The sequence below is a fragment of the Sinohyriopsis cumingii genome, chromosome 7 (genome assembly GCF_028554795.1).
Source record: "Sinohyriopsis cumingii isolate HCF-2022 chromosome 7, ASM2855479v2, whole genome shotgun sequence".
Lineage (NCBI taxonomy): Eukaryota > Metazoa > Mollusca > Bivalvia > Unionida > Unionidae > Sinohyriopsis > Sinohyriopsis cumingii.
In genome coordinates, this window is record NC_142967.1 from 60909165 (window position 1) to 60935368 (window position 26204).

Here is a 26204-nt window from a genome sequence, read left to right on the forward strand (position 1 = left end):
GTATAGACAATGTAATTGTAGAAAAGTTCATCAAAAGGGTAGACAGTAATGGTGGACAAGGTAATCAAAGCCTAGAGCGTGTAAGAATAAACAAGTTGAGCGTGTAAGAATAAACAAGTTGATCAAAACTAAAGACAGTGTAACAGTTGACAAGTTAAATGAAAATTATGGACAGTGTATGGTAGACAAGTTAATGAAAAGACAGTGTAGGGTAAACAAATTAACCAAAAGTGCAGTCAGTGTAATGGTACAAAAGTTAATGAAAGTGCTAGACAGTGTAATGCTAGACAAGTTAATCAAAGCACAGACAAGGTAACTGTAGACAAGTTAATCAACAGTACTGACTGTAACAGTAGACAAGGTAATCAACAGTACTGACTGTAATGGTAGACAAGTTAATCAACAGTACTGACTGTAACAGTAGACAAGTTAATCAACAGTACTGACTGTAACGGTAGACAAGTTAATCAATATCACAGGCAAGGTAACTGTTGACAAGTTAATCAAAAGTACTAACAGTGTAACAGTAGATAAGATAATATGAACCGCACAGTGTAATGTTAGGTAATTAAAAGCATCAGCACTGTAGAGAAGATAATTAAAAGTATATAAAAGTCTAGCAGTAGACAAGTAAATTAAAAGATTGAGTAACAGTACTAATCAAAGTCAGTGACAGTGAAATAGTATAGAAATTAATCAAAACCAAAATGTAATTACTATTTAGATAGCTAACCTCCATGAAGTTTTTAGTAGTCTCTAGCAGCCACTGTATATGTTAATTTTCTTGCAGAAATAAATTCAGACTAAAGAGATACTGACCTATGAAATGTTGGCCACTGTGACAATACATAAATGACTTACTACAATGAGCTGATAAATATGTTTTTTTCAAATAAATGCTCACAAAATATGCTTCAGAAACTAGTGCCACTGTCCACCCCTAAAAGCCTTAACTGAATGGAAGTCACATACTTGAAGTAACCTTGGAGTGAATGCCAGAAGTGTTTTGGCCCTTGTGGTCAGAAATGTTTAGGCCCCAATAACCAATAACTTTAATTTCAGCTAAATTCTACACATGAATCCATTTCTTGTCATTATAACCAAGGTCATCCACACACTCAAACATCAATTAATGGCTAAGCCAATTTGCTGTTCCCTGCCAAAACATAACCCAGTAGGACGACTACAATCTGAGCTCTTGCATCCTTAATTCCCTTTATTAGCATGTACAACTGAGATGCAAGTGCAAGCAACATAATTAGCATGCAAAGTGAATCAAATTAGAACAGAATCATTTAAGCATGAAATAATGGTCACCAAGACCTCTTTCTGCAATAAAGGTATAGTGGTTATGCATTCCCTCACCAAAATATGACAGTATGCATACAGTATGCTGAAACCTATGTAGTCATGAGATAAATAAGAAAACTTAAAACCAAAACGTGAATATGGGTCATAATGGCCTACTTTTGTTATAAAGTTTTGGTATTAGCAGATACGCATATCATCATCAGGTTTCATTATTCAATAACACATTGTGCCTGAGAAATACATGTCAATCCCAAAATTTAACCAAAGCCAGTGAAGCATGAAATATGGACCACAGTAATCCACTTTTGCATGATGGTGCAATGCTCACTAAGATGCATCCCCTTACCAAGTTTATTGGTTTTAGGTAGGATAGTAGTAAGTACATAACATGCAAAACACGTGGTCATAAGCTAAATGCAACAATGTAAAAAGAAACAGTAAAATGTAGGTCACAGCTACCTTCTTTTGTTCCATAAGTGTGGTACTAACAGAGAAGCATACAATCATCTAGTTTTATGAATTTAGCATCACAATTGTTTGAGAAATTAGCTTACTAAAAAATACCAAAATCTGCGAAGCATGAAATATGGGTCAGAGTGACCTACTTTTGTAAAGAGGTTCGATACTCATCAAGTTGCATCTCATCACCAAATCTCATTATTCCATGTATAACAGTATGTACACTGGGTGCAAAACACCTATGTGGTCCTGAGCTAAATCCAAATATGTAGCCAACTATGTACATATAATGTACCTGTACAAAGTTTGCCACCTTTGCCCCCTGCCCTAGAGGTAGGTGCTACGAAGCTAGCACCACACTGTTGCCTAGCAACTAGTAAGAAACAGCAGTTGATATTCAATGACACTATGTATATACCTGCCAACACTGACATAATCCAATAGCTTCTCTTTACTTTATACAGGCAAGCTGATAATTCAGCAACAATCACCATAATGAATTTTATCAACAAGAACTTCATAATAAATTACAACTTTATCGATAATGATCACAATGACTGGGGTTAGTTGATACTAACCTACCTACATCTTGCAAGTGCAGAACACTAAATGCACTAACATCAATGCAGATTTGAACTAAATTATATACTAAATATAATGAATGTTTTGGCATCTTTAAACGGTGCCAAACACTTAACTACCTGCAGCAAAAGCATTTGATGTTTGGTTCCCACAATTAAAAACAACTAGAAATGTGTTCATGGAACATGTATTTCCCACAAAAATGCCTGAAAACTGACCTAAATACAAAACTTAACCAACGTGTTGTAGACAGATGGACATGTGGTGAGGCATAAAAAAGAACGAATGACTGCAGTACTTACTTAATTTTGGTGATTTCTGGATTTGCCTGCAGAGATTCGAATAAATGAAATGTCATTCCCTTCACCTGCAATATCTAGGGATGAAAAGGAAACAGCCGAATAGATTAAAAGCAATAAAATATTTGCAACCTATGTAAACTGAGGTATGCACTTTGTATTCATATAAATTTTTTAGAATAATCTTGCTTTCAGTACTAGAAGAACATTCTGAAAATTAGAAATATCTATAGCAAAAATATCAGCTAGTCATTAAAAATTATTGTCATAAATGATAACAAAACCAAACAGATTTCACAACAGTTGACAACATTATCTTTAGGATTGTATTTTCTAATATAAATACAACACCATACCAACAACAAAGTTTTGTCTTAAATGACACTGTGCCACAATAAACCAATCAGTCTCAACTTGCTCATGAAGCTGGATAAATTATATCAGTTTAGATCCACTGCATAAACTGTGATTATATAATGCTATATTTTTGTGGGAAAAACAACTGTAGAAAGGTCATTATTCTGATTTGAACCTGCTTTTAAAATCCCCAACAAACTGTGTTGAACTAAATTTTGATGACTGAGGGGTCAAAGCTGTTGTACAGAAAAACTATAATCTATAATGGCATATTGAACTGTGAACAGGATGCAATCAATATTTAATATTTATAAAGACTGATGCATGACCAGCATATAAAAATTATTAGAATTTCTTAAAAGACTGACCCTCTGACAGGTTTTGACAATAAGATCTCTGTAGTTGTCCAAGCACAGATGTGCCACCATCATACCATGTCGAATCACACCCTCCGTCCAAATTTCAAGGTCAGGATCTAGGTCATCCCTGCTATCCTGAGAAAGCGTCTCAATTGCCTGTAGAATGAAGAAAGAAAAAGTAAATATTTATGACCTGACATTCAGACACTCACAAATCCAGCCAAGCACTAAACACGTGACAATAAAATGGATGTATTGACCTCAAAAGGTCCTGAAATAATTTAGAATATACGAAGTTTATTACCAACTTCCATCATGATGCCTGAGCTCGAGGCATTATATCCTTTTCCTGCCTTATCAGGAAGAAAATAAAAGACATTGTTGGGACCAATGGCTCAGATCAGATCTTGTTTAGCTGCCTCTCACAATATGTCAGTGGAGAAGATAGCTTGGAGATGCACTTTTTGATTGTCCAAAGATGGTAACCAGCTCTTAGCAATGAAACTATGTTAAATCTATAACACCACAGAACCATCTGATCTGAACTAGAGAATGGGGTGTGCAACTCGCTCCCTATGCATGTCAAAGTTAACACTATCAGAAAGCATGTCTTGTAAGAAAGCAGTTTCAGAGAAGATCTGACAAAGCAAAGTGTATGAACTTCTCTGAGTGTATGAACTTGTATGAACTTCTCTGAGTCCAAACCATGGAAGATTCCATTTTAGAAACAGGGTGGGTGATTTAAGTCTTTTCTGGTCAAAGTCGGTCAGTAAGTCTAACAGATCCTTGTCATGACCTGGGCTCTATTATGATGCATGAATGTGTCAGAAATCATGGAGCGATACCCCTGAGCCAAATTTTTTCTCCTTGAAAAGCCTGAGAAAAACATTAACCACTTGAGAGACTGAAGTATTAAAGTGTACAAAGTTGTTTATCTTTGTACCATTCCCTGAATAGCCCCTACTTTTCATCAAAGGCTTTCAAGATGGCAGGCCTTCTTGATCCTTAGGTTCCTGCCATTACTGAGGGCTGACAATAGATAGATGTGAAGAATAAGTCAGTCCAGACTATGTTCTTGGAGACATCTGTTGCTATTTCAAGCAGATCATTCATCCATGACTTGCCCCATCTGAGTGGGGCTACGAAAATGACCTCATAATTCTGGTTCCTGATTTTCTGAATGATTTCTTGAATATGAACAGTTGGTGGGAAGGTGTAGCCATAATTCCCATCCTTACTGACTGCAAAAGTATATATGGCCCAAGCTTCCACGTCCATGACAGGAAACAATGGTGGGTAGTTTATGATTCCACCTCATCACAAAGAGACTCATCACTGGATGACCCCAAATTGCAAAGATCTGCTGAAAGATCAGTGGATGACGGAGGCATGCAGCCTACAGAGTCTAACCCCTTCCTGACAGAATATGCAAAAAACATATTCAGTTTGCCGAGGATACGTCTGATCTAGACTGCAATCTTGTGCCAGGAAAACCAGCAAAACAATCTCCCTGACCAAGAACCATAAGTCAGATGAACTAAACCCCCACCACCATCAGACTGATTAGGCTGATAAGACCATACATTCAGAAGTAGTGACAATATTTTCAAGATGGCCACTGTTCTAGCCATATTGGGCATTGGATAGACACCATTTTCATTTTTGACCAACTACATCTTAAGTCTTCTAGTGAAAACCCCATGGCAATATCACTATTCATTCAAGAGGATTAACAAAACAGAAGATTTTTAACATGGCCACTGACTGTGGCAGCTATATCAAACACTATATTGGCAACATTTTCATTTAGAACCAACAGGACATCATAAGAAATTTTATGGTGGAAACCCTGTGGTAATATCACATTTCATTATGGATAAGTAGCGTTAGCAAGATTTTAATGATGACCATAATATCGGCCATACTGGACATCAGATCATCGCCATTTTCATTCAGGACCAAATAGACATCATAAGACGTCTTTTAGTGAAAATCCCATGTAGATATGAGCGTTCATTCAGAAGAATGGTGGCCATATCAGACATCAGACTGGCACTGTCATTCAGGACCAACTAGACATCACAAGAAGTCTTCTGGTGAAAATCCTGTGTGAATATGACTTTCCATTCAGAAGGAGTAGGAATTGCAAGACTGTCAAGATGACCAGCATTTTAGCAATAGTGGGCAACAGATAGGTACCATTTTCATTTTGAAACTAGGCGTCATAAGAAGTCTTTTAGTGAAAAGCCAATGTTGTTACATCCATTCAGGTGTATTAACAAGAAGACTAGAAAAAGACAGTCATGCACAAATAAAATCATCTTTTGCAGCCGACACATTTTCTTTTTAAATAATTCTCTAAATTTGCTTAATAGCCTATAATTACCACTAGAACAATGAAATATCCAGGATATAATTTGCACTTGCATAAATTTACATAAAATAACAGATGTCATTATGGCTAATCGATTTCTAGGTTAATAAAAATATTTTCCAGCATCTGCAACAAGTTGAAATAAACTAGTTGAAACATAACAAATTTAAAGGTTTAATTTCTGTAGAAACAGCCATGTAAAGTTTTGTAAACACAAGGCTTTTTCTGTTTTATTTGTTTGTCTTGTCTATGTTTTGTATTTGTCTTTGAAAAAGACTCATTAAAGAGTCAAAAGCACTCAGGCTAGTTAGATACTAGCTTTGCAATGTTTGTTGTCAGTTTATTGCATTATTTTAATCAATACCTGACACACCACATGTGATCCCTTGCTAGATCCAGTGTACTTGAAAGGACTGTTATTCGCCATATGATTTGTATTCCTTATGTATGTATGTATGTATATATATATATATATAGTTAGTTAGTTAGTTAGTTAGTTATGAAATTAAGAAATTATAATTTTTATTTAAGACATCTGAGACTATGAAGTTATATTTCAAATCCTTTAATTAATTGGTCAACACTTTAGTAAAATTACATGTATACTTCATCGTAAGAATTACAAGGCTGATCCCTAAGGTAAAATCAACAAATGAGCAGAACAAGAATGACACACAAGTATGAATGGGGATCACATAAACAAAGTATATGATTCAAAGTGCAATTGCCCTGTGGAGAACTATCATATGCGCTCTAGGATTTGATTGGTTCAATAAGATTTGAAGGTCAGAACAGGACTGTTTGTGAATGTTGACAACCAAGCTATTGTGAAAGAGAATAATATGATTCAAACTAATCTAGAAATTAATGTGAATCAGAGATTGTTTATTTGAAACTCTAATGGATACTATATAATGACCATATGCATGACTTATTTTATTCTTGTGCAGTTATGCAAGTGATCATAAGAGTCACTGAGAGGAAACTGTGATTTTCAATTACATGTACATTTGATATAGCCAAGTGGATAATCATTGATTTATATTGTCAGTACCTTTGGATTATGTGAGTCTATTCAAGGACTTGAATTTTTAATTAATTCAATCAGATTATGTCAAACTATCAAGTATTTCAGTGATATTCCTCGTTCACAAGATTACACTGAAGTAAAAACATTTGGATTAATAATTCTGTTAAATGAGTGGTGTTATCATGGAAGCCTCATTCAGAGTTGGAACAGTTTCTGGATTAGTGAGGAATTGTTAGTACAATTAGGATTACAGTAAAACCTGTTATGAACGACCTCTGCTACTATGAGCAACCACCTGTCATTTCTGACTACAACCATAATGCACAGATCAATTTTATTATATAAACACTCTGCCATGAGCGAACACCTGCTAAATGCAATCAGCAGCCACAATGTCTCAGCAAAATAATCATTTCTGTACCTCTATGAACGACCGCATTGCAAAAACAGGGATAAACTCCACCAACTTTTATTTAATTCCACGTAACAATGACTGCTTTTACCATTCTAAAATTTAAAGTTCTAGTATGGTGTTTTATGTTTTCTATTGTAAACCAAGACTAAAGTATAGATAGGTTATTCAAGCACTTAGCCTGGTTCCTGGCCTTATCGTAGCCCATATGTACAAATAGGGCCCAGTGTCCAACTCTATGAACGACCATATTGCAAGAACAGAGACAGACACCAATGACCTTTATGCATCATTTGTAACAATGACTGCTTGAATAGTTAAGATTGTTCTGATCAAAAACAAACACGAGAAAAGGGGTCTGGCTACTGGTTTGTATATAGTGACAGATAAATGAGTCCATGAACCAGGTTTATGTACATGTCACAAATTGCCATTACAGTGACAAAATTAAGATAGTGGTCGTGTATATTGTTTTGTCTTTAGATTTAATCCATATTGCCTGCGAGTGAATAAGGTCTTTGTCTATTAAACCAGCAAGTCAGAATCATTTGTAGGATTTAATTAATAGTGTTTGTTGGTTTTTACCTCAATGTTACACTTACAACTGTTGTTTAGATTACTCACTTTGTTTATAAAGTTAATATTTGTACGTCTTCTTTGAATTAAGCTGTTGACTTTTGTCTCTGAGTAAATGATTCTCTTTCTGGATGAGATAAATGTTTCTTTTTATTTCATTAACTGTTGGATATATAATGAACATGTATATATTTTGCATATTTTCCCAACGACTAGTCAAAACCATCTATACAGTTGATATTACAACTGAGTACTACTAATGTTAACACCTAGTACCTTAATAACAATGGAAGAATCTCCAACTAAAAAGACAAAGTTTAATGCTGGAGAAACGAATTACTGCAACTAAAATAAGTGAAAAAGAGGAGACCACTTGCAAACTAGCTGGTTAAATGTCAGTAAATAAAATTTAGGGTGTTATGAAGAAAAAGGAGTAAATAAGAAAAGATTTTTCATATCCTAATACATGTACATGTGATCTTCAAATGTAAATGTGATTTCATGTTTAATGATATAAGTATACATTTAATGCTATAAAATTTTATATTCAGATGAATGCATACAATATTTTAGCAAAAAATATTAATAAAGAATATAAGTGATGTACAACAATTGTGGTTATTTCTCTTTAAATTGTTCTGAAAATGGACCTTGGAAACTGGTCTTTTTGTACAAACCTCTTATGAGAGACCACCTGTCTTGAAAAACCCATTTTTGTTGGCAGAAGGGGCAGTCTCTCATAACAGGTTTTACTGTATTAGGATTACATACTAGAAATTCATACACTGTTGCTCATTTTTAATTCTTTACCTTTCTGAGTTTATATTTTATTTAAATAAGTTTATATTTTGGAAAATTTGAATACTTGTTTGAGTTCTACCTAATCTTGTTATTTAAGTTTAAACCCCTAGATATAACAATAACAGACAAAAAGAATTGTGTGAGAACAAATTAAATTATGATGACAGCTCAAACAAAATGGAATGAATGGACAATACCTGATCCACTTTGACAACAAAATAACCTGGTTCTTCAACATCAACAAGGTCATCAGCAGTTGTCCTGTTTCTTATCACATCTACAATACTTTGTATTGCATTTAGCACCTCCTGGACAATATAGGACTTGTTGACCTGTGTGTATCAGAAAGTCATCTTAAAATACATGCAGTGTAAATTTCTTGAGTGTGTACTGATTCTGAAGTGAATTTTAAAATCTGTCAAATGTGCCTGTGTTTGACATGCAGATATATAATATTCCATGGCATTGAACAAATGAACCTTAAATCAGCATAAAATATATACCCAACACTTTAATAACATCAACATACATTTATGCACAAAAAAGTTTATAATATTCTTTAAAAAGCGTACATAATTGACTATTCATATCACAATATCCAAAGTTCTGTTGAGTCTGCATGTCTGCTGCTCACCTTGTTATAAGATACTGTATATACTCGCTTATAAGACAAGCCCAACCCAGATCTGCCATCGCATAATATACCAGCAGATCTCAGTCTGTGCAGTTTATTAGGAATAATCTGTAAAACATACAGCATAGACCCAGATCTGCCATCGCATAATGTACCAGCAGATCTCAGTCTGTGCAGTTTATTAGGAATAATCCATAAAACATACAGCATAGACCCAGATCTGCAGGTATATTATGTTACAGCAGATCATGACCTTTGTTGTTTGCAGATTTACTGGACTTATAAGTGAGTATATGCAGTTGAATCTAAAAATGTGTAACACAAAACTTTAGGTACTGAAGTCTAATGTTACTGTTTCCAACATGTGCAAATACAGACCCTAAACTTTGGCAGTGTCCAGTTTGTTTTTTCAATTGGTTACTCCTATCAAATTCATATCGACAGGTGCATTATGCAATAGCAGATCTGGGTCCACACAGTTTCAAATGAACTCTATTTGTAAGCAAGTAAATATGGGAGGTAGTTGTAACAGTAGTAATGTTAATTGTCATCCAGAAGGTAGCAGCAGTAAGTAGTACTATACTATACTACTGTTACTAAAAATCATCATCATTGTCATTGTCACCATCATCATTATCATACATTCTTGCTTTAATTTTTCTAGCCCTATTTCTGTATTTTGAGAAACATTTAAATCCCAATCAAATCAAATCTTCTCATAAACATAAATTCAACAAACAACCAAACAGATAAAAATACAGGTTATCTCCTATATAAATTTCCTTCTTGTAATATCATGCTTGTTATTCTAGAGAAGACCATACACTAAGATTAATAGTCCAAACATGAATTGAATTTATTTTTTAAAAGTGTCACAGCATAACAATATCTCTGTAAGGTAGTTTGTGGAATCGTACCCTGATCAACACCTACCTATATCGTAGGATTATTAAGTACTTTTTAAAAAAAATAAATAAACTACAGTGTAGACAAAAACTCACTGTACATATTGATCAACTGAACTAACCTCAGTCTGCACATTTCCGGCATGTTTTATTGTGGTTTGAAGAACAACACTAAGAGAAGGTACAGACTTCTTGAGTGTTGCTAAAGACATCACAATGAAGTCACGCTGCCTTGAGTTAATCAAGTCTTTCTGACGCTTGTTCACTAACCCCGAAAATACAGCTAGGGCATCTGTAAATTCCTATAGATGTAAAAAAAAGAACTTTAAAATATTAGCTGGAAGAAAGGTCACCATTATAAGCTTTATCTTGGAGTATTTAACAGACAAATCATTACAATCTCATGCGCTATTTTATAAAGTTAGTATATCAGTCAAATGTCAACTCTATTTACCTATTTACCCATCAGTCAATTAACTCCCTGAAATCAAAATTAGTCAGCAACCAAATCTAAATTTGGCTAATCATACTGATACAGAATTACAAACCATAACTAGATATTTGTGGAAGCTTAGATAGCACTGATCCATACTAAGAAAAAAATGTTAATATACACACATTTATTTTGAGATACTTCTCTATTTTTCAATCAGGAATGAGGAAATTTTCAGTCTGTACTTAAAAACAATCTTGCATTTTATTAATTAAAGTAAAAACTTTGACTTCAAAAATAAATACTACACTACTGGACCAAACAATATTTTACAGAAGCATGTTCATACCTGTATGTTTTTCACCCAAATGGAAATTTGGTTTTTAAACCATTTTCCTGCACTTCTTCACACCAAATACCAGTCACAGTTACATCCATCTTCTATTCACTGTTCTAATTTCAAATTATTCAAGCCACCATACAAAATTTACAAACCTTGAAATTAGGTACTAAATCTGTCATGGTATTTACTGTGGTTAATACTGATATTTTCTCTGTAACAACGTTAGCTGCCATAACAATCATCCTGACTTCTGCATCATCCGACACCATAAGCACCTGTGATAAAGGTAAAAGAAATCCCTTGAGTTCCATACAAGGCCAGACAAATAAACATGCATACACACATTATAATTTTCTTATTCACTACAAGGCCAGAACAGGATATCTGTGACATAACATTATTGGTTCAATAAAATATCTGTCATTATTAACATTTCATCTTTTCATAATTATTTCTTATGTGCCAATGAATTAAATGTCATCAAATAATTTTTAAAACTATACAACTGATAAAATATTCTGAGTTACAATCCACTGTCTTAAAGGCAATTCATTTTAGACCCCAAATGCCACTAAAATCGGACAATAAACCAAGGTTCCGGGTCAAAATCTAATGCATATGGCATGTCTTCTTGCAAATGTTGAATTTATAGGTGCCATTTGCCCAAATCACAGAAGCAATTAAATGATAAATATGGAAAAAATGTAACAAATAATAAAAAATCTTGACTGAATTTTCTTGCCAATATCATTGTATATAATTTTAAAGACAAATGCACATGGTTCTAAACTAAATTGTGAATTTATTACTTTATATGGTGTTATAATAAACCTTTTCTTCATCAACAAGTCCCTGGCTAAATTACCATCTCCAGATGTCCAGCTCAGATGTCTTTTTCTCCAGTTATTTGTGACAGAGTTTATAGTTGCACAGTGTTTAACCTTATACTCGATAGTTTCAACTTTGTAACATAAAAGATATTGTGAAGACTGTACAATCACGTTTAGTCTAAATCTTCATCCTGCATGCCAGGGAATTGCTCAGAAACTACTATTTATACCCATGTTTCATTGCATTTGTGATCTTTTACTATCGGATGGATGGATGGATGGATGGATGGACAGATCTGTTTCAGGGATCATGAAAATTCTAACAACTCTAGGTAGACATTTGTTCCAGAAAATTAGCATGGAGGCCATATATTTGTGAATACATATTAATACAGAAACAATCAAAATAAAGATATGAGAAGTTGTGAATTAAAAAAAATAGACTGATATACTTAATTATTCTATGTACCATTTTTTTTTATAGATTTGAGTACTGGTATTATCCTTCCATGATTTACTGGTTTCCTTTTCAAATAAATTTTTTATTTAAAAAATCATTTTTGCTTTCAGACCTCTATACTATATAATTTCACCTTATAAAAGTATTTTAGTTCTTAACTGATAACAAGCAAACTTACCACTCAAAAATATATAACACTTAACTCACAAACATTTCTGTTAAGTCACATGGTGAGGTATTATTTGATCAAATAAGTCTTGGACGATGACAATAAAGTCAGTTGTTGCTATGATCTTTGTTTCTTGACTCATGTCAAGAATCCACATATTTTGTTCTAAAGGCATGATATGCAGACACATGCTGACAAAACATAATTAAAAAACATAGTGAGAGGGACTAATTTATATTACTGACCCAGGCTGTATCATTGAATTGAAGAATTCTGTATCCAGGCTCTATCATTCAATTATAGGACTCTGTATCCAGGCTCTATCATTCAGTTATACGATTCTGTATCCAGGATTCAGTTATAGGATTCTATATCCAGGCTCTATCATTCAGTTATAGAATTCTATATCCAGGCTCTATCATTCAATTATAGAATTCTATATCCAGGTTCTATCATTCAGTTATAGGATTCTGTATCCAGGCTCTATCATTCAATTATAGAATTATGTATCCAGGTTCTATCATTCAATTATATGATTCTGTAACCAGGCTCTATCATTCAGTTATAGGATTCTGTATCCAGGTTCTATCATTCAGTTATAGGATTCTGTATCCAGGCTCTATCATTCAATTATAGAATTATGTATCCAGGTTCTATCATTCAATTATATGATTCTGTAACCAGGCTCTATCATTCAGTTATAGGATTCTGTATCCAGGTTCTATCATTCAGTTATAGGATTCTGTATCCAGCCTCTATCATTCAGTTATAGGATTCTGTATCCAGGCTATATCATTCAGTTATAGGATTCTATATCCAAGCTCTATCATTCAGTTATAGGATTCTGTATCCAGGCTATATCATTCAGTTATAGGATTCTATATCCAAGCTCTATCATTCAATTATATGATTCTGTATCCAGGCTCTATCATTCAGTTATAGGATTCTGTAACCAGGCCATATCATTCAGTTATAGGATTCTATATCCAGGCTCTATAATAATAATAATAATAATAATGACCTTATTTAAAGAGGGTAACACAATTAGCTAAAAACTAATCTACCTTGAGGCCCTCATACAAAGGAATTAATTTATTTTAGCTGCATCTCTGAAGCCACTGGATATATTGGGTTTGGAAGAAGGAAATAGAGTGGGCATTTCTAATCTCAGCTGGAATACTATTTTAGAGCAGAGTTCCAGAGTATTGGAAACTTTTTTAAATAACTCCTTATTTGGTTTGGGAATTTTATACTGTTTGGTTGACATGGATCGCAGGTGGGGAGTATTACCAGGTAGCCTATACTGGAATAGTGATTGTAAATATTCAGGAGCACTATTCTGAGATATCCTGTACATTAATTTGGCTTTTCTCAAACAGATTCAGTCTTTAATAGTAATATTTTTAACCTACCAGCTAAACTTTCCTTGCTTTCTTTCTGGATTGATATTAGCCCAAATGCTCTTTTTTGAAGATGTGCCAGCTTTGCTATGTTTTTATCATTTGAATTACCCCATACTGTACTACAGTAGTCCAAATAGGGTTGTATGTAACTGTTATAAAATAGTTTCCTGTGCCTTTCAGGGAGAAAATGTCTTATCCTACTGAGAAGCCATAAACTTGAATTGACTTTTTTACTGGTATGTTTGATATGTTCAGTCCATGATAGGTTATTATCTACCAGAACACCAAGTAGCCTATCATGACAGACTATTTGCAGATTTGTATCCTTCCATGTCAGACATAGTTCATCACTATCAAGATTTGTCCTTCTTTGCCGTGTTGAGATAAGTAATATTTTAGTTTTACCAGTATTTACCACCATGCCATTACATGTGCACTAGTTTTCCAGTTTGTTTAGGGCATTCTGTAAAGAAATTTCGAGCTCATGCTTTGTGTTTTGGATGTCTGACAATGTTGTGTCATCTGCATAGAGATCTGTAGATGTTATTGAGTCTCTTAGTAAAAGTGGTAGGTCATTAATAAATAAAATGAATAGTAGTGGACCTAGAATTGAGCCTTGTGGTACTCCATATCTAATTGTTTCAGGTTCAGACAGAACATTATTTATGTAAACATGTTGTGTTCTCTCATTTAAGTACGAAGTAAACCATCTAATTGTTCTTTCATCACACTGGTAGATTTTCAGTTTCTTCAAAAGGATTTCATGATCCACCATGTCAAAAGCTTTCCTGAAATCTACAAATACAGTTCCTATTATTCTACCTTGGTCAAGTGCTTGAAGCCATTTATCAGTTAGGGAGATCAAGGCAGTCTCACAGGAATGGTTCTGTCTAAAGCCTGATTGATTAGGGTGTAACAGCAAGTGTTTGGTTAAATATGACATGAATGAGTCATGGACATGTTTTTCAATCAATTTTGACAAGTTTGGTAGTATTGAAATTGGTCGGTAGTTATCAGCATCATCCTTAGAACCAGATTTGTGAATAGGAGTTACTTTTGCAGTTTTCCATATTTTGGGGACAGATGTGGTTGCAATACTTAAATTAATTATGAATGTTATGCTATCTACAATAGCAAAGGCAGAAGATTTAATTAGTCGTGGACCAATCTGATCAAGTCCTGTAGCTTTCTTGGTATCAAGTTCACTGAGACATTTTTTAACAAAGTTTTTTGACACTGGTGGGAGAGAGAAACATACCTCCTTTGAGATTTTACTGCTGCAGAACTTTTTCAGTTCATTAAAGTTGTTTTCTATCACTGGCTCTTTTAACTTTGTGGTAATGTTGATGAAAAAATCATTGAAAACATTTGCAATGTCAGTTTCATCAGTGACTATGGTGTCATTTACCAGAAGTGAGTGAATTTTATTTGTGTTTTTTGTGCGTTCCTCCAGTGACTTCATTGAAGACTTTCCAAATGGAGTTTGTGTTGCTCTTTTTGTTTTCAAGCAATGATTGATAATAAGTTTTTTTTAGCTTTTTTGATCATACTTGTTATTTTATTTCTCCATACTTTATATTGTGCATGGTTTTCCATAGCCTTGAATTTGTCTCGTGTTTTCATAGCATCTAGGATTTCAGCAGTAAGCCAATTACGCTGAATATCAGTCTTTACTCGATGTACTTTCAGTGGTGCATGCTTAGATACTACATCCATAAACAAGTCAGTCCACACCCTCATGGCTTCATCTATGTCATCCAAATTTTGGATCATACTCCATGGAACTTTATATAGGTCAATGAGAAATTGTTCTTCATTAAAAGTTTTGAATGATCTGTAAGTGATCGTTTTATGTGTATTTTTCATATTTTTCTTGCATTTAACCTTTCTTGTCAAAAAAGTAGGATAGTGGTCACTAAGACCAACATTCGGTACATTAACACAAGCCACATTGTCTGGTAGGTTAGTATAAATGTGATCAATAAGAGTGCTTGATTTTTCTGTTACCCTTGTAGGCTCATTTTCCAGCTGGTCTAGGCCTAATGATTCAATAAATTCCATCCAGTTGTTCCTTATTTGAGTATTGAGAAGGTCCTTATTTATATCTCCGAGTATATATGTTTCTTTCTCCTGTGCTAGAACATTTTCTATTTGTTTCAAAACGTTATCATTCCAAAATGCTTTGGAGGAAGGTGGTCCATAAATGAAACCAGCTAGGAAAGATTTTGCATTATTTTGAAAAATTTCCACCCAGATACTCTCAATTTCATGTGACTCCAAGTCAAGTCGCCTTTTTACATTTACATCTTCCCTAATGTATACAACAAGACCCCCCCCTGCTGTCTCTCTGTCCCTACGAAATGGTTTATTGTAGCCTTGACAGTAAAATAGATCATCATTGTGGTTAGCATTTAATTTGGTTTCGGTGAGTCCTAAAACATGTATATTATTTTCCATGGAAGACAACATTAACTTAATCTGGTCTATCTTTCCCACTATACCTTGTACATTTAAGTGACCTATGTTAAAACCTTTTGTATTTAGTTTCATATCAATTACATGTATGTCATCATGCAATGGGGTACTCACTGAGATTGTCTCCATACTACTTTTATCATTCTGACATCCTATTTCTATATTTAAATGTTCATATATATTAGCATCTTCAAAGTCACATACAAACCCTGAAAATCCATTTACATTTGCATCTACAATAGTGTCCATTGAATAGTTAGAGTCAAGAGTCCCACTGGGTACATTTAGTTTTTTTGTAAATGAAGCATTGGCATTCTCCTCTTTGCCAGCTTCCTAATATGTATACATTGATGGACAAAGTCTTTGTTTGTATCCATATTTATGGCACCTAAAACACTCGATCTGTTTGCCATGATGGCATACCTGTGTCATGTGCCCAGTTTCTCCACAGTTGAGACAACACTCTTCATTAAAGTGCTTGAAAATAGGGGCATACATGTTAATATTTCTCAGTAGCTGAGAGGTTCCTTTTCTGCTTAGATGAATTTTGTCTCTGTGGTAGAGACTAAGGTTGACATCCTGATTCTGAATGAAGAAAGATTTGTATTGTGGAATGTACTGTACTCTATCATTCAGTTATAGGGTTTGTATCCAGGCTCTATCATTCAATAATAGGACTCTGTAACCAGGTTCTATCATTCAATTATAGGATTTTTTTAAGTCCAGGAGATAAACTCTCACACTCTTGTTTTGTGCTTTGTGACTATAGTGTTTAAACAATTCAGAAAAAGTAATGATCAAACAAGCCAAGTCTATGACATCTATACTGACTGTACAACAAAAGAAACAATGTGAAAACCGGACCTAGTCATCTCTGAATTAAATTCATGAATGTGACATCTATATTGACTGTACAACAAAACAACAATGTGTAAACCAGACCTAGTCATCTCTGAATTAAATTCATGAATGTGACATCTATATTGACTGTACAACAAAAGAAACAATGTGAAAACTGGACCTAGTCATCTCTGAATTAAATTTATGAACATATAAAATGTATGTTTTAATTTATGCAAGTTCTATCCTCATGAATTTACTATTTTTAACATTCTGTTAAAATTGATTACATATACATGTAGATACAACTTTACCTAATTATAAATATAATAACAAAATATATTTTTAATTCATGCAGTATGCAATGCATTACCAATGAAAACAAAAAACAGATACCATGTTTTTGTTAATAATGTCGGTATTGCAATAACATTTAGCAATATTGCATATAAAAGTGGCTTCTTATAAGAAAAAAGCAGAGAAAAACTAGGAATATATCTAGTTTGTCAAAAAAAAAATGATATCACTGTTAATATCAGTGAAACCATCATCTACCACCAATGAACATTGGCATAATTATATTAGAGACTGCCATCAATAAATAAACAAAATATTTAAATAAATATAACAGAACAGATCTTGATTATAATCTTCCAGATAGTTGAGTTCGAACTATATTTTAGTAGTAGATGTGAGAGTAGGAGTAGATCCTTAATACTATAAACCAAAGCAATGAACCAGTCTAAGTATTTGCAGACTGGTACCAAAATTTGTATAATACTAATAGCAAGCTAAATTTCTTTCAGATAGTAATACAATCGTATAAAAAGCATAAAATAAGAATCTATTCTGTGAAAGGTTAATGTATAAAAATACATTATTATGTACTTCAACTGATTCCTATATACAAATTTATGTACTGTTATCTACAATGGAAGTGTTAAACATAATTTCTGAGATGAAGACTTGAACTTAAATGAATTTCTCTTTTAACATAGGATCATAGGTCAATCCTTTACTTCGTAGTATGGCTCTCTTGTCTTATCATTGCAGAACTACAACTGTGTATGGAAATACCAGTCCATCAATACAAATTTTATAAACAATGTCTAAAAATTATCAGGCATGAAAGAAGAAAAAAACATTTTGACAAAAAAATGTCAGTGTCTGTAACCAAATAATCTCCAAAGTCACACAAAATTTACAGTAATAAACGTATCCCCAATTAGGGAGTTGGTTTATTATCAAAAAGGTACCCTTAGTAATTATTACAATTCTACAAAAATGTATGATGGGTTTATTATTATTATTATTATTATTATCATTAAGCAGAGGATTTAAGGTTAAAACAAAACTTGTGGAGTTCGAACCTTCAAAGTTCCTTGGAGGACATCCTTGGTGGCGTGTACCAGCTTATTTCTAACCTCTTTATTACCACTGCTGACTTCAAGTCTCTGGGCAGTCAGAAGTAAATTGGAGCTTGCAAGGTCCAGCACCTCACAGGCACAGGTCATCTGTGCTTTCAGGTCCTGCCAGAATAAAACACATGAAACTGTGCTTGCAAACTGAGCATGCCCCTACTGCTGCAATATTCTTAGTAGACTGCTATGCTTTCTTAGTTCCAATAAAAATCATAACTTGCAAATTCTGTACAACTGTTATCATGACCTGAAAAACTAAGAGTCATATGCATGTTAACATGCAAACTAAATTTTCACTTCTCTACTTTTGCTTAAGCATGATAACAAGATTTTTGACCATAAAAAAAGGTTTAGCTCAAAACTGTTTTTTTTTTAAATTTGAAAAATGGTCTTAAATTCAATAAATCCAATACAATTAAAAACATGATTATCATGTTTCATTTTGCGGCATCAAATGATTTTGTGGCTTTTGCTTATTCATGCTAAAAAAGTTTTCACAGTATAAACAGAAAAGTTTCAAATTTTTGAAAAAAACACAAAATTGCTATACTGGCCTTAAAGTCTAATCAGGTCATCTATGATCTACATATACATACATATATGTCTACCAAGTTTCATTTGTCCATGTCAAGTGGTTTTTGCTTTATTGTGATAATAAGGTTTTGTCCCAAAGGTTCAAAAATGTGTACAATACAACTGAAAAATTGCTTTTAATCTAATCAAGTCATTTACTTATGACCATAATAGAATGAGTACAATTTGACAGCTTCAAGTGTCTGAGACAGACATACAGATGTACGGACATAAGAATGTGCAGCAGCCTTCTAATGTATAGAGGAGATAGCAGAAAAATATAAGACACTTTCTGCTATTGCAGTGGGGCATAAAATGTGTTAATAACTCCAATGTTTCTTACAACAGTAATACTCTTTCATCACTGCAGTGTATCAAATAACTTACAATAGTAATACTCTTTCATCATTGCAGTGTATCAAATAATTTACAATAGTAATACTCTTTCATCATTGCAGTGTATCAAATAACTTACAAAGTATGAAGATGCAACTGTATTACGTTTTTCACCTCTCTTGTCTTTCAAAGAATTAAATTTCTAGAAATTGCAAATAAAACAGATTATATCAGACCTTGATTCAACTATTAAAGATGAGTTGTGAACTGAAAAAAATGCATATCTTTTCATGATCACTTTGCCACATGATTGTTGTTTCTGTGGTATTATATCCCAATGTTTGTGTGTGTCTGTGTTTTGGATTTTTAACGTAGCTTTATAAAATATTCAGTCATATCACTATGATGTCTGCAGTGTGGCAGTTTATACTGATGTCCAGCATTGAGGTATTGTGCTGCAGACGTGTAGCATGATGTCCCACCCAATCACATTATCCTAACCCTAGGCTGACCAGTCCTAACACTAACCTCTTAATGCTGAGCACCTAGCAAGGCAGCTGTTAGTACCATTTTAATAAGTCTTTGGTATGACTCAGCCGGGATTCAAAACCACAACCTGCTGCATCTGAGGTGGACAATCTATATCGCAATGTCTGCTAATACTTTCGTCTAAGGTCACATGTACATGTGACTTTTTATTTTAATGTAACAGTACCCACTTCTTGTGTGGTACATATCTGAATCATTGATAATGCTTTCATCTAAGGTCACATGTACATGTGACTTTTTTTTTTAATGTAACAGTACCCACTTTTTGTGTGGTAATTTCGGAATCATTGATACCTGAAATCATCATTTATGATTCATATATACCCTTATACCTAGCAATATTTTATTTTCTCTTAATGAATGTTATTAATTAAAACTTCCAGTTTGGGTATTACTAATTACCTATCAACCATAATTTGATGTACTTTTGTCACTGAATATTTCTTGTATGATTTTTGACATTCCCAAATGAGTGTGTACTCAGTGCAGCACATTTTATATTTTTAACAGTGACCTACAGAATGGATTGTTACAGGTGAGGCCGTAAAGACACCACCTCTGAAAACACACGATTTGGGAAGGGAGGTACTATATAAACTCAGAAGTCAAGGTGACTGCAAACAAGAAAAAATATGATCTTACATAAATAAGTTATAACCCCAGCACCAAGGAAAAGGTGACTGATTTATGTAATGAATATAATTTAATAGATATCTGGAGAGATTAACAAATATGGAAATAAGTAATACACCCTCGCATGAGATAAACTCTAAATGAAGAACAAGATTAGATTTCTTTTCAATATCAAATCATTTTATACAGGAAATACAGGATGTACAAACGCACTGAGAAAGGTGAATCAGCTCATGCTCCACATACATGCACTATCAACTTTAAATCTGATTTTTTTTTTCTTTTCAAGTAAACTTTTTGGAAAATTTAACAACTTTCTCTTAAATAATTCAAGCTATATAAAAATGGTCAAAAATGTAACATGGAGTTAAAACACAAAGAAACTCAGCCACCTATGTAGAAAAAAACATTAATATCAATAAAGTTGAAGACACTGATACACTGTATAATCATAACAATAAATGATCAAAAGATGAAATATATCAGCATCTTTTTAATGAGACTCCATGATGGACTGTATCAGAACGTTGATGCTGATTTTAAAAAAATCAAATAATAACTTGCTGTAACAACTTTAGGTCAATATCTTCTCAGGCAAAAAGAATTAGCAAAGATGTTAGCCCCAAAAAGTGTACCTCTAATATACAAAAAATTAGTTTCTTTTTTAAATTTGTTTTACTAAAACTTCTGGGGAATAGGAACATAAATTGGATCATTGGCTTTAACAACCAACTGGAGCCCATACCAAGTACAAGCTACTGATTTTAAAATTGTGACCTACTGTAGACATTTCACTTTTGATCATACCAGTTACCTGTACCACTAATATGTGTTCAGATGAACAAAGTTATAAAATACCTGGTCTGAAGAATTCTGAGTTTTGCTCCTTGCCACTGAAATAAGTTTTTCTGCTGCAAGAAGGACACCCTGAGCACATGGAACCATATCACCAAGGTTAGCAGAGTCATTCTCATTTCTGGCCTCATTTAGAATGATCAGGAGGGAAATCTGTACAAAAGCATTTTCAATAAATATTTTGTAACAATATATTCGGGTGGGTACAATGTGGTAAGGCATAAACATGTAGAATTTTACGTGTATTAGTATATGATAAACAAGAAAATGTAATTGATATACAGATATAATGGCACCATACAACCTGGATTGTCCCAACAAGCCTGGCATTAAACGCCATATAGTTACAAAGAGCTCTCTGTGAGTGCTTTCAGCATATCTAGGACCTTCAATTGTTTTCTTTCAAGCATTTAATACAATTCCAAACGAATCTAGTTGCTAGAAGTTTCTTTTTCATCTAAACACAATACACAATCATACAGAGAATAAATAAAATAAGAAATTTTGGCTGGTTGGCTTTTAATACAGTTTAATACACTATTGGCTGTATATTGCCAAGGAGATGGGAGCTAAGTGCCTTTCCCAAGGACACAATAGGTTGCTGACCCAGCTTGATTGGATCGAATCAAAGAGACATCCAATTGAAATTGAGATGGAGGGTGTGATAACAATTTTGATCCAAATTATAGCTTCTAACTAGCAAGTGAAAATTTAGTTCTGCTGGGAAGATTGCGTAGCAAATAGGATTACTCCGAGAAAGCCACTCATAATTTGGCAGGAAATCTTAGAGATTCTAAGGAAAGACAAAGCTTAGTAACAGTCATTGTTTGCTCAATTTTTGCTGAATATTATTGGAATTGTAATTGTAATTATGTGTAGTATGTATACTTAATTACTAGGATCATTTAGTACATAGAATTACCTTTGTAGTGTTTAATTTACATGCGTTTTTGAGTAATGAGTTTGAGTATTATGTCGAGAATTATGTGGATTGTTAGCTTGTGGTCAGAATTAATTTTGTAATTTGCTATTTGGTTACTTAATAGTAAACTAGTGCATTTATTCCTGTGATATGTTAGAATTTACACATGCTGGAATTGTGAATTTGGAAAATGGTTGAAGTGTGTAAGATTAGTTAATATGGATGTATGGATATATCAGAGCATAGATATTTGAATATTTGTGCTTTGTACGAGTTGTAATGTAAAGAAATGCGTCTGATTGTTGTGATATTGTTTAGTTTAATGGGATTAGGAATATGTACTGATATGATGCAATTTATTGGTGTATGTATGAGAAGTATTTGTTACTGTGCTTTTATCACAACGTTGTTTAACCATGCAAGAACGTATGAGTATTTCGATGTGAATGAATGCATGATCGAAGAAATTTAATAGCCATTATCTGATGATAGGCTGGGTGTAGTGTGAGATGAGAGGGCTTAGGAAAATATTGTACCGTCCTTGTGTTTCCACAGGAAGCTTTTTGGGGGACAGAACTTCTGGTTTAGTTAAGTTCCGAGTCTCTAAGAAGGGAGACAGAAGTGTGACTAGCAGAACAGTTGCAGTCGACATGTATAGTCAGTGGAGAGAGTCGAGGAGGAGGAGGAAAAGGAGTGGAGGAGGAGAAAGTGGAGAAGGAGGAGGAGTATCAAACAGGAATTTGGAAAAAGTCAGGAGGAAGAGGAGAAGGAATTGGAGGACTAGGAGAAAAGAATACACAGATGAGAAGAATACAAGGACAGGTGGAAAGCTATCTCACACTACAAATCAAATGATGCAATAGGCTATCATAGGTTCGAGTGGAAGAAGAGTACTTGGGAAATTTTAATCATTTGATTATTGAATTGTCATTAAATTGTTATTTATTGAATTTCACTTTTTTGTATATTCAATCATTTAACCGTTGGCATTTCTCACTGTGGGCTTGGAGCTTTACATCTATTTTTCACTAATTTAACTTCCAACCAAAATCGAGCCATGGTGGAACTTCTATAATAATTTAAATAAAATAGTGGAAGCACCCCACCCCACACCTACCACAGTGACGCATAACAAACCCAACACACCACACATATCTAGGAACTTAATATTTTCCTTCTCAATTTAGTCAAGTGCTCATGATATTATCTTCAGCCTTAAGGACAGTATTACTTTAATTAGAGCAATATTAGCAGTTTACCTTCTGTTAGATAATACTTGGCCCATTATGTAACTTGTCATGGGCTGACTCAGAAATGGACTAAATATGTTATGGGATGAAAACTCCAGTCACCATTGAAATAAGTATGACAGACTGATATCAATGCAAATAAACTGTGCTTGAAATAAGTAAAAAGTAAATAATCTGTAGTTTTAAAAAATTCACTTAAATCAACTTTATTTTGATGAGTATAATTATTCATACAAATACAAATTATAACTTCGGTGTTTACACACACACACATACATACATATATATTTATATATATATCAATGTGTATTTTGGTGTGGTTTATGCATTTAGATTTTAAACATGTTTCAGCCACTGTGCCATGGAAATGTACTTTTCCTATAACAGCCGATATAATATTTTTTTCCTTTTGTCCTATGAAATCTATTTCCATTCTCAGTTTGATTTTTCTTTTAAACATATTTATTTTTGTCACATTAAAGGTACCTTGATAAATAAAAGCACCCACCAGCATGGCAAATGAGTCTTACAGTGCAAAACGTAAACACATCGACGCATTATGAAAGTGGGTCGACCCAGTAGGAGGGTAGTTAGACGTCCACCCCCAATCATACCTATCTGGATTCATGTCTTACACTGGTGTAATGATGACTACATGGCAATAAACCCACAAACGAGAGCACCCTGCCTGGCCTCTTCCGAAACACAATCTGCTTACCTGGGAAGCAATTGGAGCCAAAACTCTTTCAATTGACTTTGTTTGAACCAGGTTTGAGAGAAGCCCATATGTTACATCCATGTTCATTTAATAAAGTTAACCCATTGTTGAAAATAATTAATAATTTGCCTAATCTAATGGAATCCACCGAAACAAATGTTCTTTGCAAAACAGGTGGTTAACATCACGGTGATACAAGTGATCATTGAATTTAAGAAAACAAGCCATTCGTCAACATGACATAGACTAGAACCTGTAAAAGTTGCATCCCCTATACCTAAACGCCAATTAACAGAATCAAACAATTAACGGCATTTAGATTGTCCAAAATAATATTTCATGTATAATTGTAAGATCAGTAACATTGTGGAATTGATTCAACAATAAAAAGGTGTACTTTGAAAATAATCTCATGTTGTGCAAGGTTTTTATTCTTAAATCTTGTTTATTTCACAGGGGCTCGTATAGTTGCTTACAATATACATGTCATACACGTAGTTATTATATAGACATGTATGACAGGTAAATTGTAAGCAACGATACGATCCCCTGTGGTTTATTTTCGTAACTTGAAGCTTGGGCCGAGTCATACAGTGTAAAACATCGACCCTGATATTTATGTTTTGGACGTCGGCCCCAAAACATAAATATCCGGGTCGACGTCCACTGAACTGAAGCTATATAAATCATGTTTTCTTCGACTCAAGACCTCGAGAGTTTTTGCTTTTTTCGACCTGACAAATTCTGCGTTATTTTCTCTTGAATTAACGCCAGATATTAAATCTGAAGCAAATAATTTCCACGTAATATGGGTATGATCACTTCATTTCGCCGGGAAGGGGGTAACACCATTTTGCACATTATAGTATTTTTAGTAGAGGAAAATTCCAGGAAGAATAGTCCTACAATGAAAGACACTGACCCTGGTATTTGTGTCTTTTAGGTGACATAACAAAAACACATATCAAGGGAGGCGTCTGTAGCATGCAACCCGGTCTAGATCTTACAATGGACTCTGTTATACTAACTTAACTTCTAGATTTTCTCAGATTTTTCCATCCTCCCTATAACTGTTCCTGACAGTGACATATTACAATCTTTTCCAAGATCACAAGGTCATTAACCTTATATCTGAAGCCTATAACAGTATCACTGCCTAGAGAGCACGCACCAGTCAGCCTCTGTCCTTATCAGACCGTCTCTCCACTTTACGGCACCATTAGACAAACACACTGACCTAGTGTGACCTCTGTCACTTAACAGGCTAGCTTTGGGAACTATTTACAAAGTCAGCAAAGATGCCTTGCTACAGATTACCCATGCCTCCGATTAAGTGTGTCCTCACACTAAAACTGCAACATATATTAGATTTTTTTTAAAGCTTCAAAAAAATATTCAATAAGACTAGACATTACAAAAGAAAAATCGTTGCGATTAAAGTTCTTTTTGTTTAGCATAAGCAAGCTCTATTGTATAATTCAAGAGTTCTAAATGTATAGTCACACACGGCAAATCCGGCTGAATATTTCAGATAAGTCCTATTTTAACTTAATGGTATCCACTTTCAGCACTTTTTTTTTTAACTTTTTAGATTTCCACAACTGAAGTTCATAGTAATTCATACGAATTTTGGAATTAAAGTTTCTATCTAAAACGTATATTCTTTCCACCAGCCCGGGCGTCGCCTTTGGCGTCCACTCTGGGTCGTTAGTAACGGGTGTTCCGAGGCGGTACTTTCCATAGGGTATGGCCAAGGTAGATCCTCATTTCTGGATGTATCATCGAGATTATCGTAGCTAGCATTGTCATGTTCATCGATATCATCATCACTTTGACGCATATCCTCATTATCATTGTTATCTCGGACTTTACATGATTTAATCCTGTCCACGTGA

The 26204-nt window shown here is 33.9% G+C and overlaps 1 protein-coding gene across 2 annotated transcripts in view; it reads right to left on the reverse strand.

The window, feature by feature from the left end:
• LOC149795356 (vinculin-like) overlaps positions 1-24505 on the reverse strand; it is a 104351-nt gene extending 79846 nt beyond the window's left edge. For both annotated transcript variants that reach the window (XM_089965133.1, XM_089965132.1), the window contains exons 1-8: positions 24310-24505; positions 21423-21572; positions 18423-18581; positions 11028-11150; positions 10222-10401; positions 8758-8892; positions 3377-3523; positions 2655-2728 (exon numbers count right to left, since the gene is read on the reverse strand). In XM_089965133.1, coding sequence (XP_089821259.1) covers positions 2655-2728; positions 3377-3523; positions 8758-8892; positions 10222-10401; positions 11028-11150; positions 18423-18581; positions 21423-21572; positions 24310-24396 — 1055 coding nt within the window. In that variant the 5' untranslated portion in view covers positions 24397-24505. The remainder of the gene's footprint in view (positions 1-2654; positions 2729-3376; positions 3524-8757; positions 8893-10221; positions 10402-11027; positions 11151-18422; positions 18582-21422; positions 21573-24309) is intronic.
• Positions 24506-26204: the final 1699 nt, after the last annotated feature.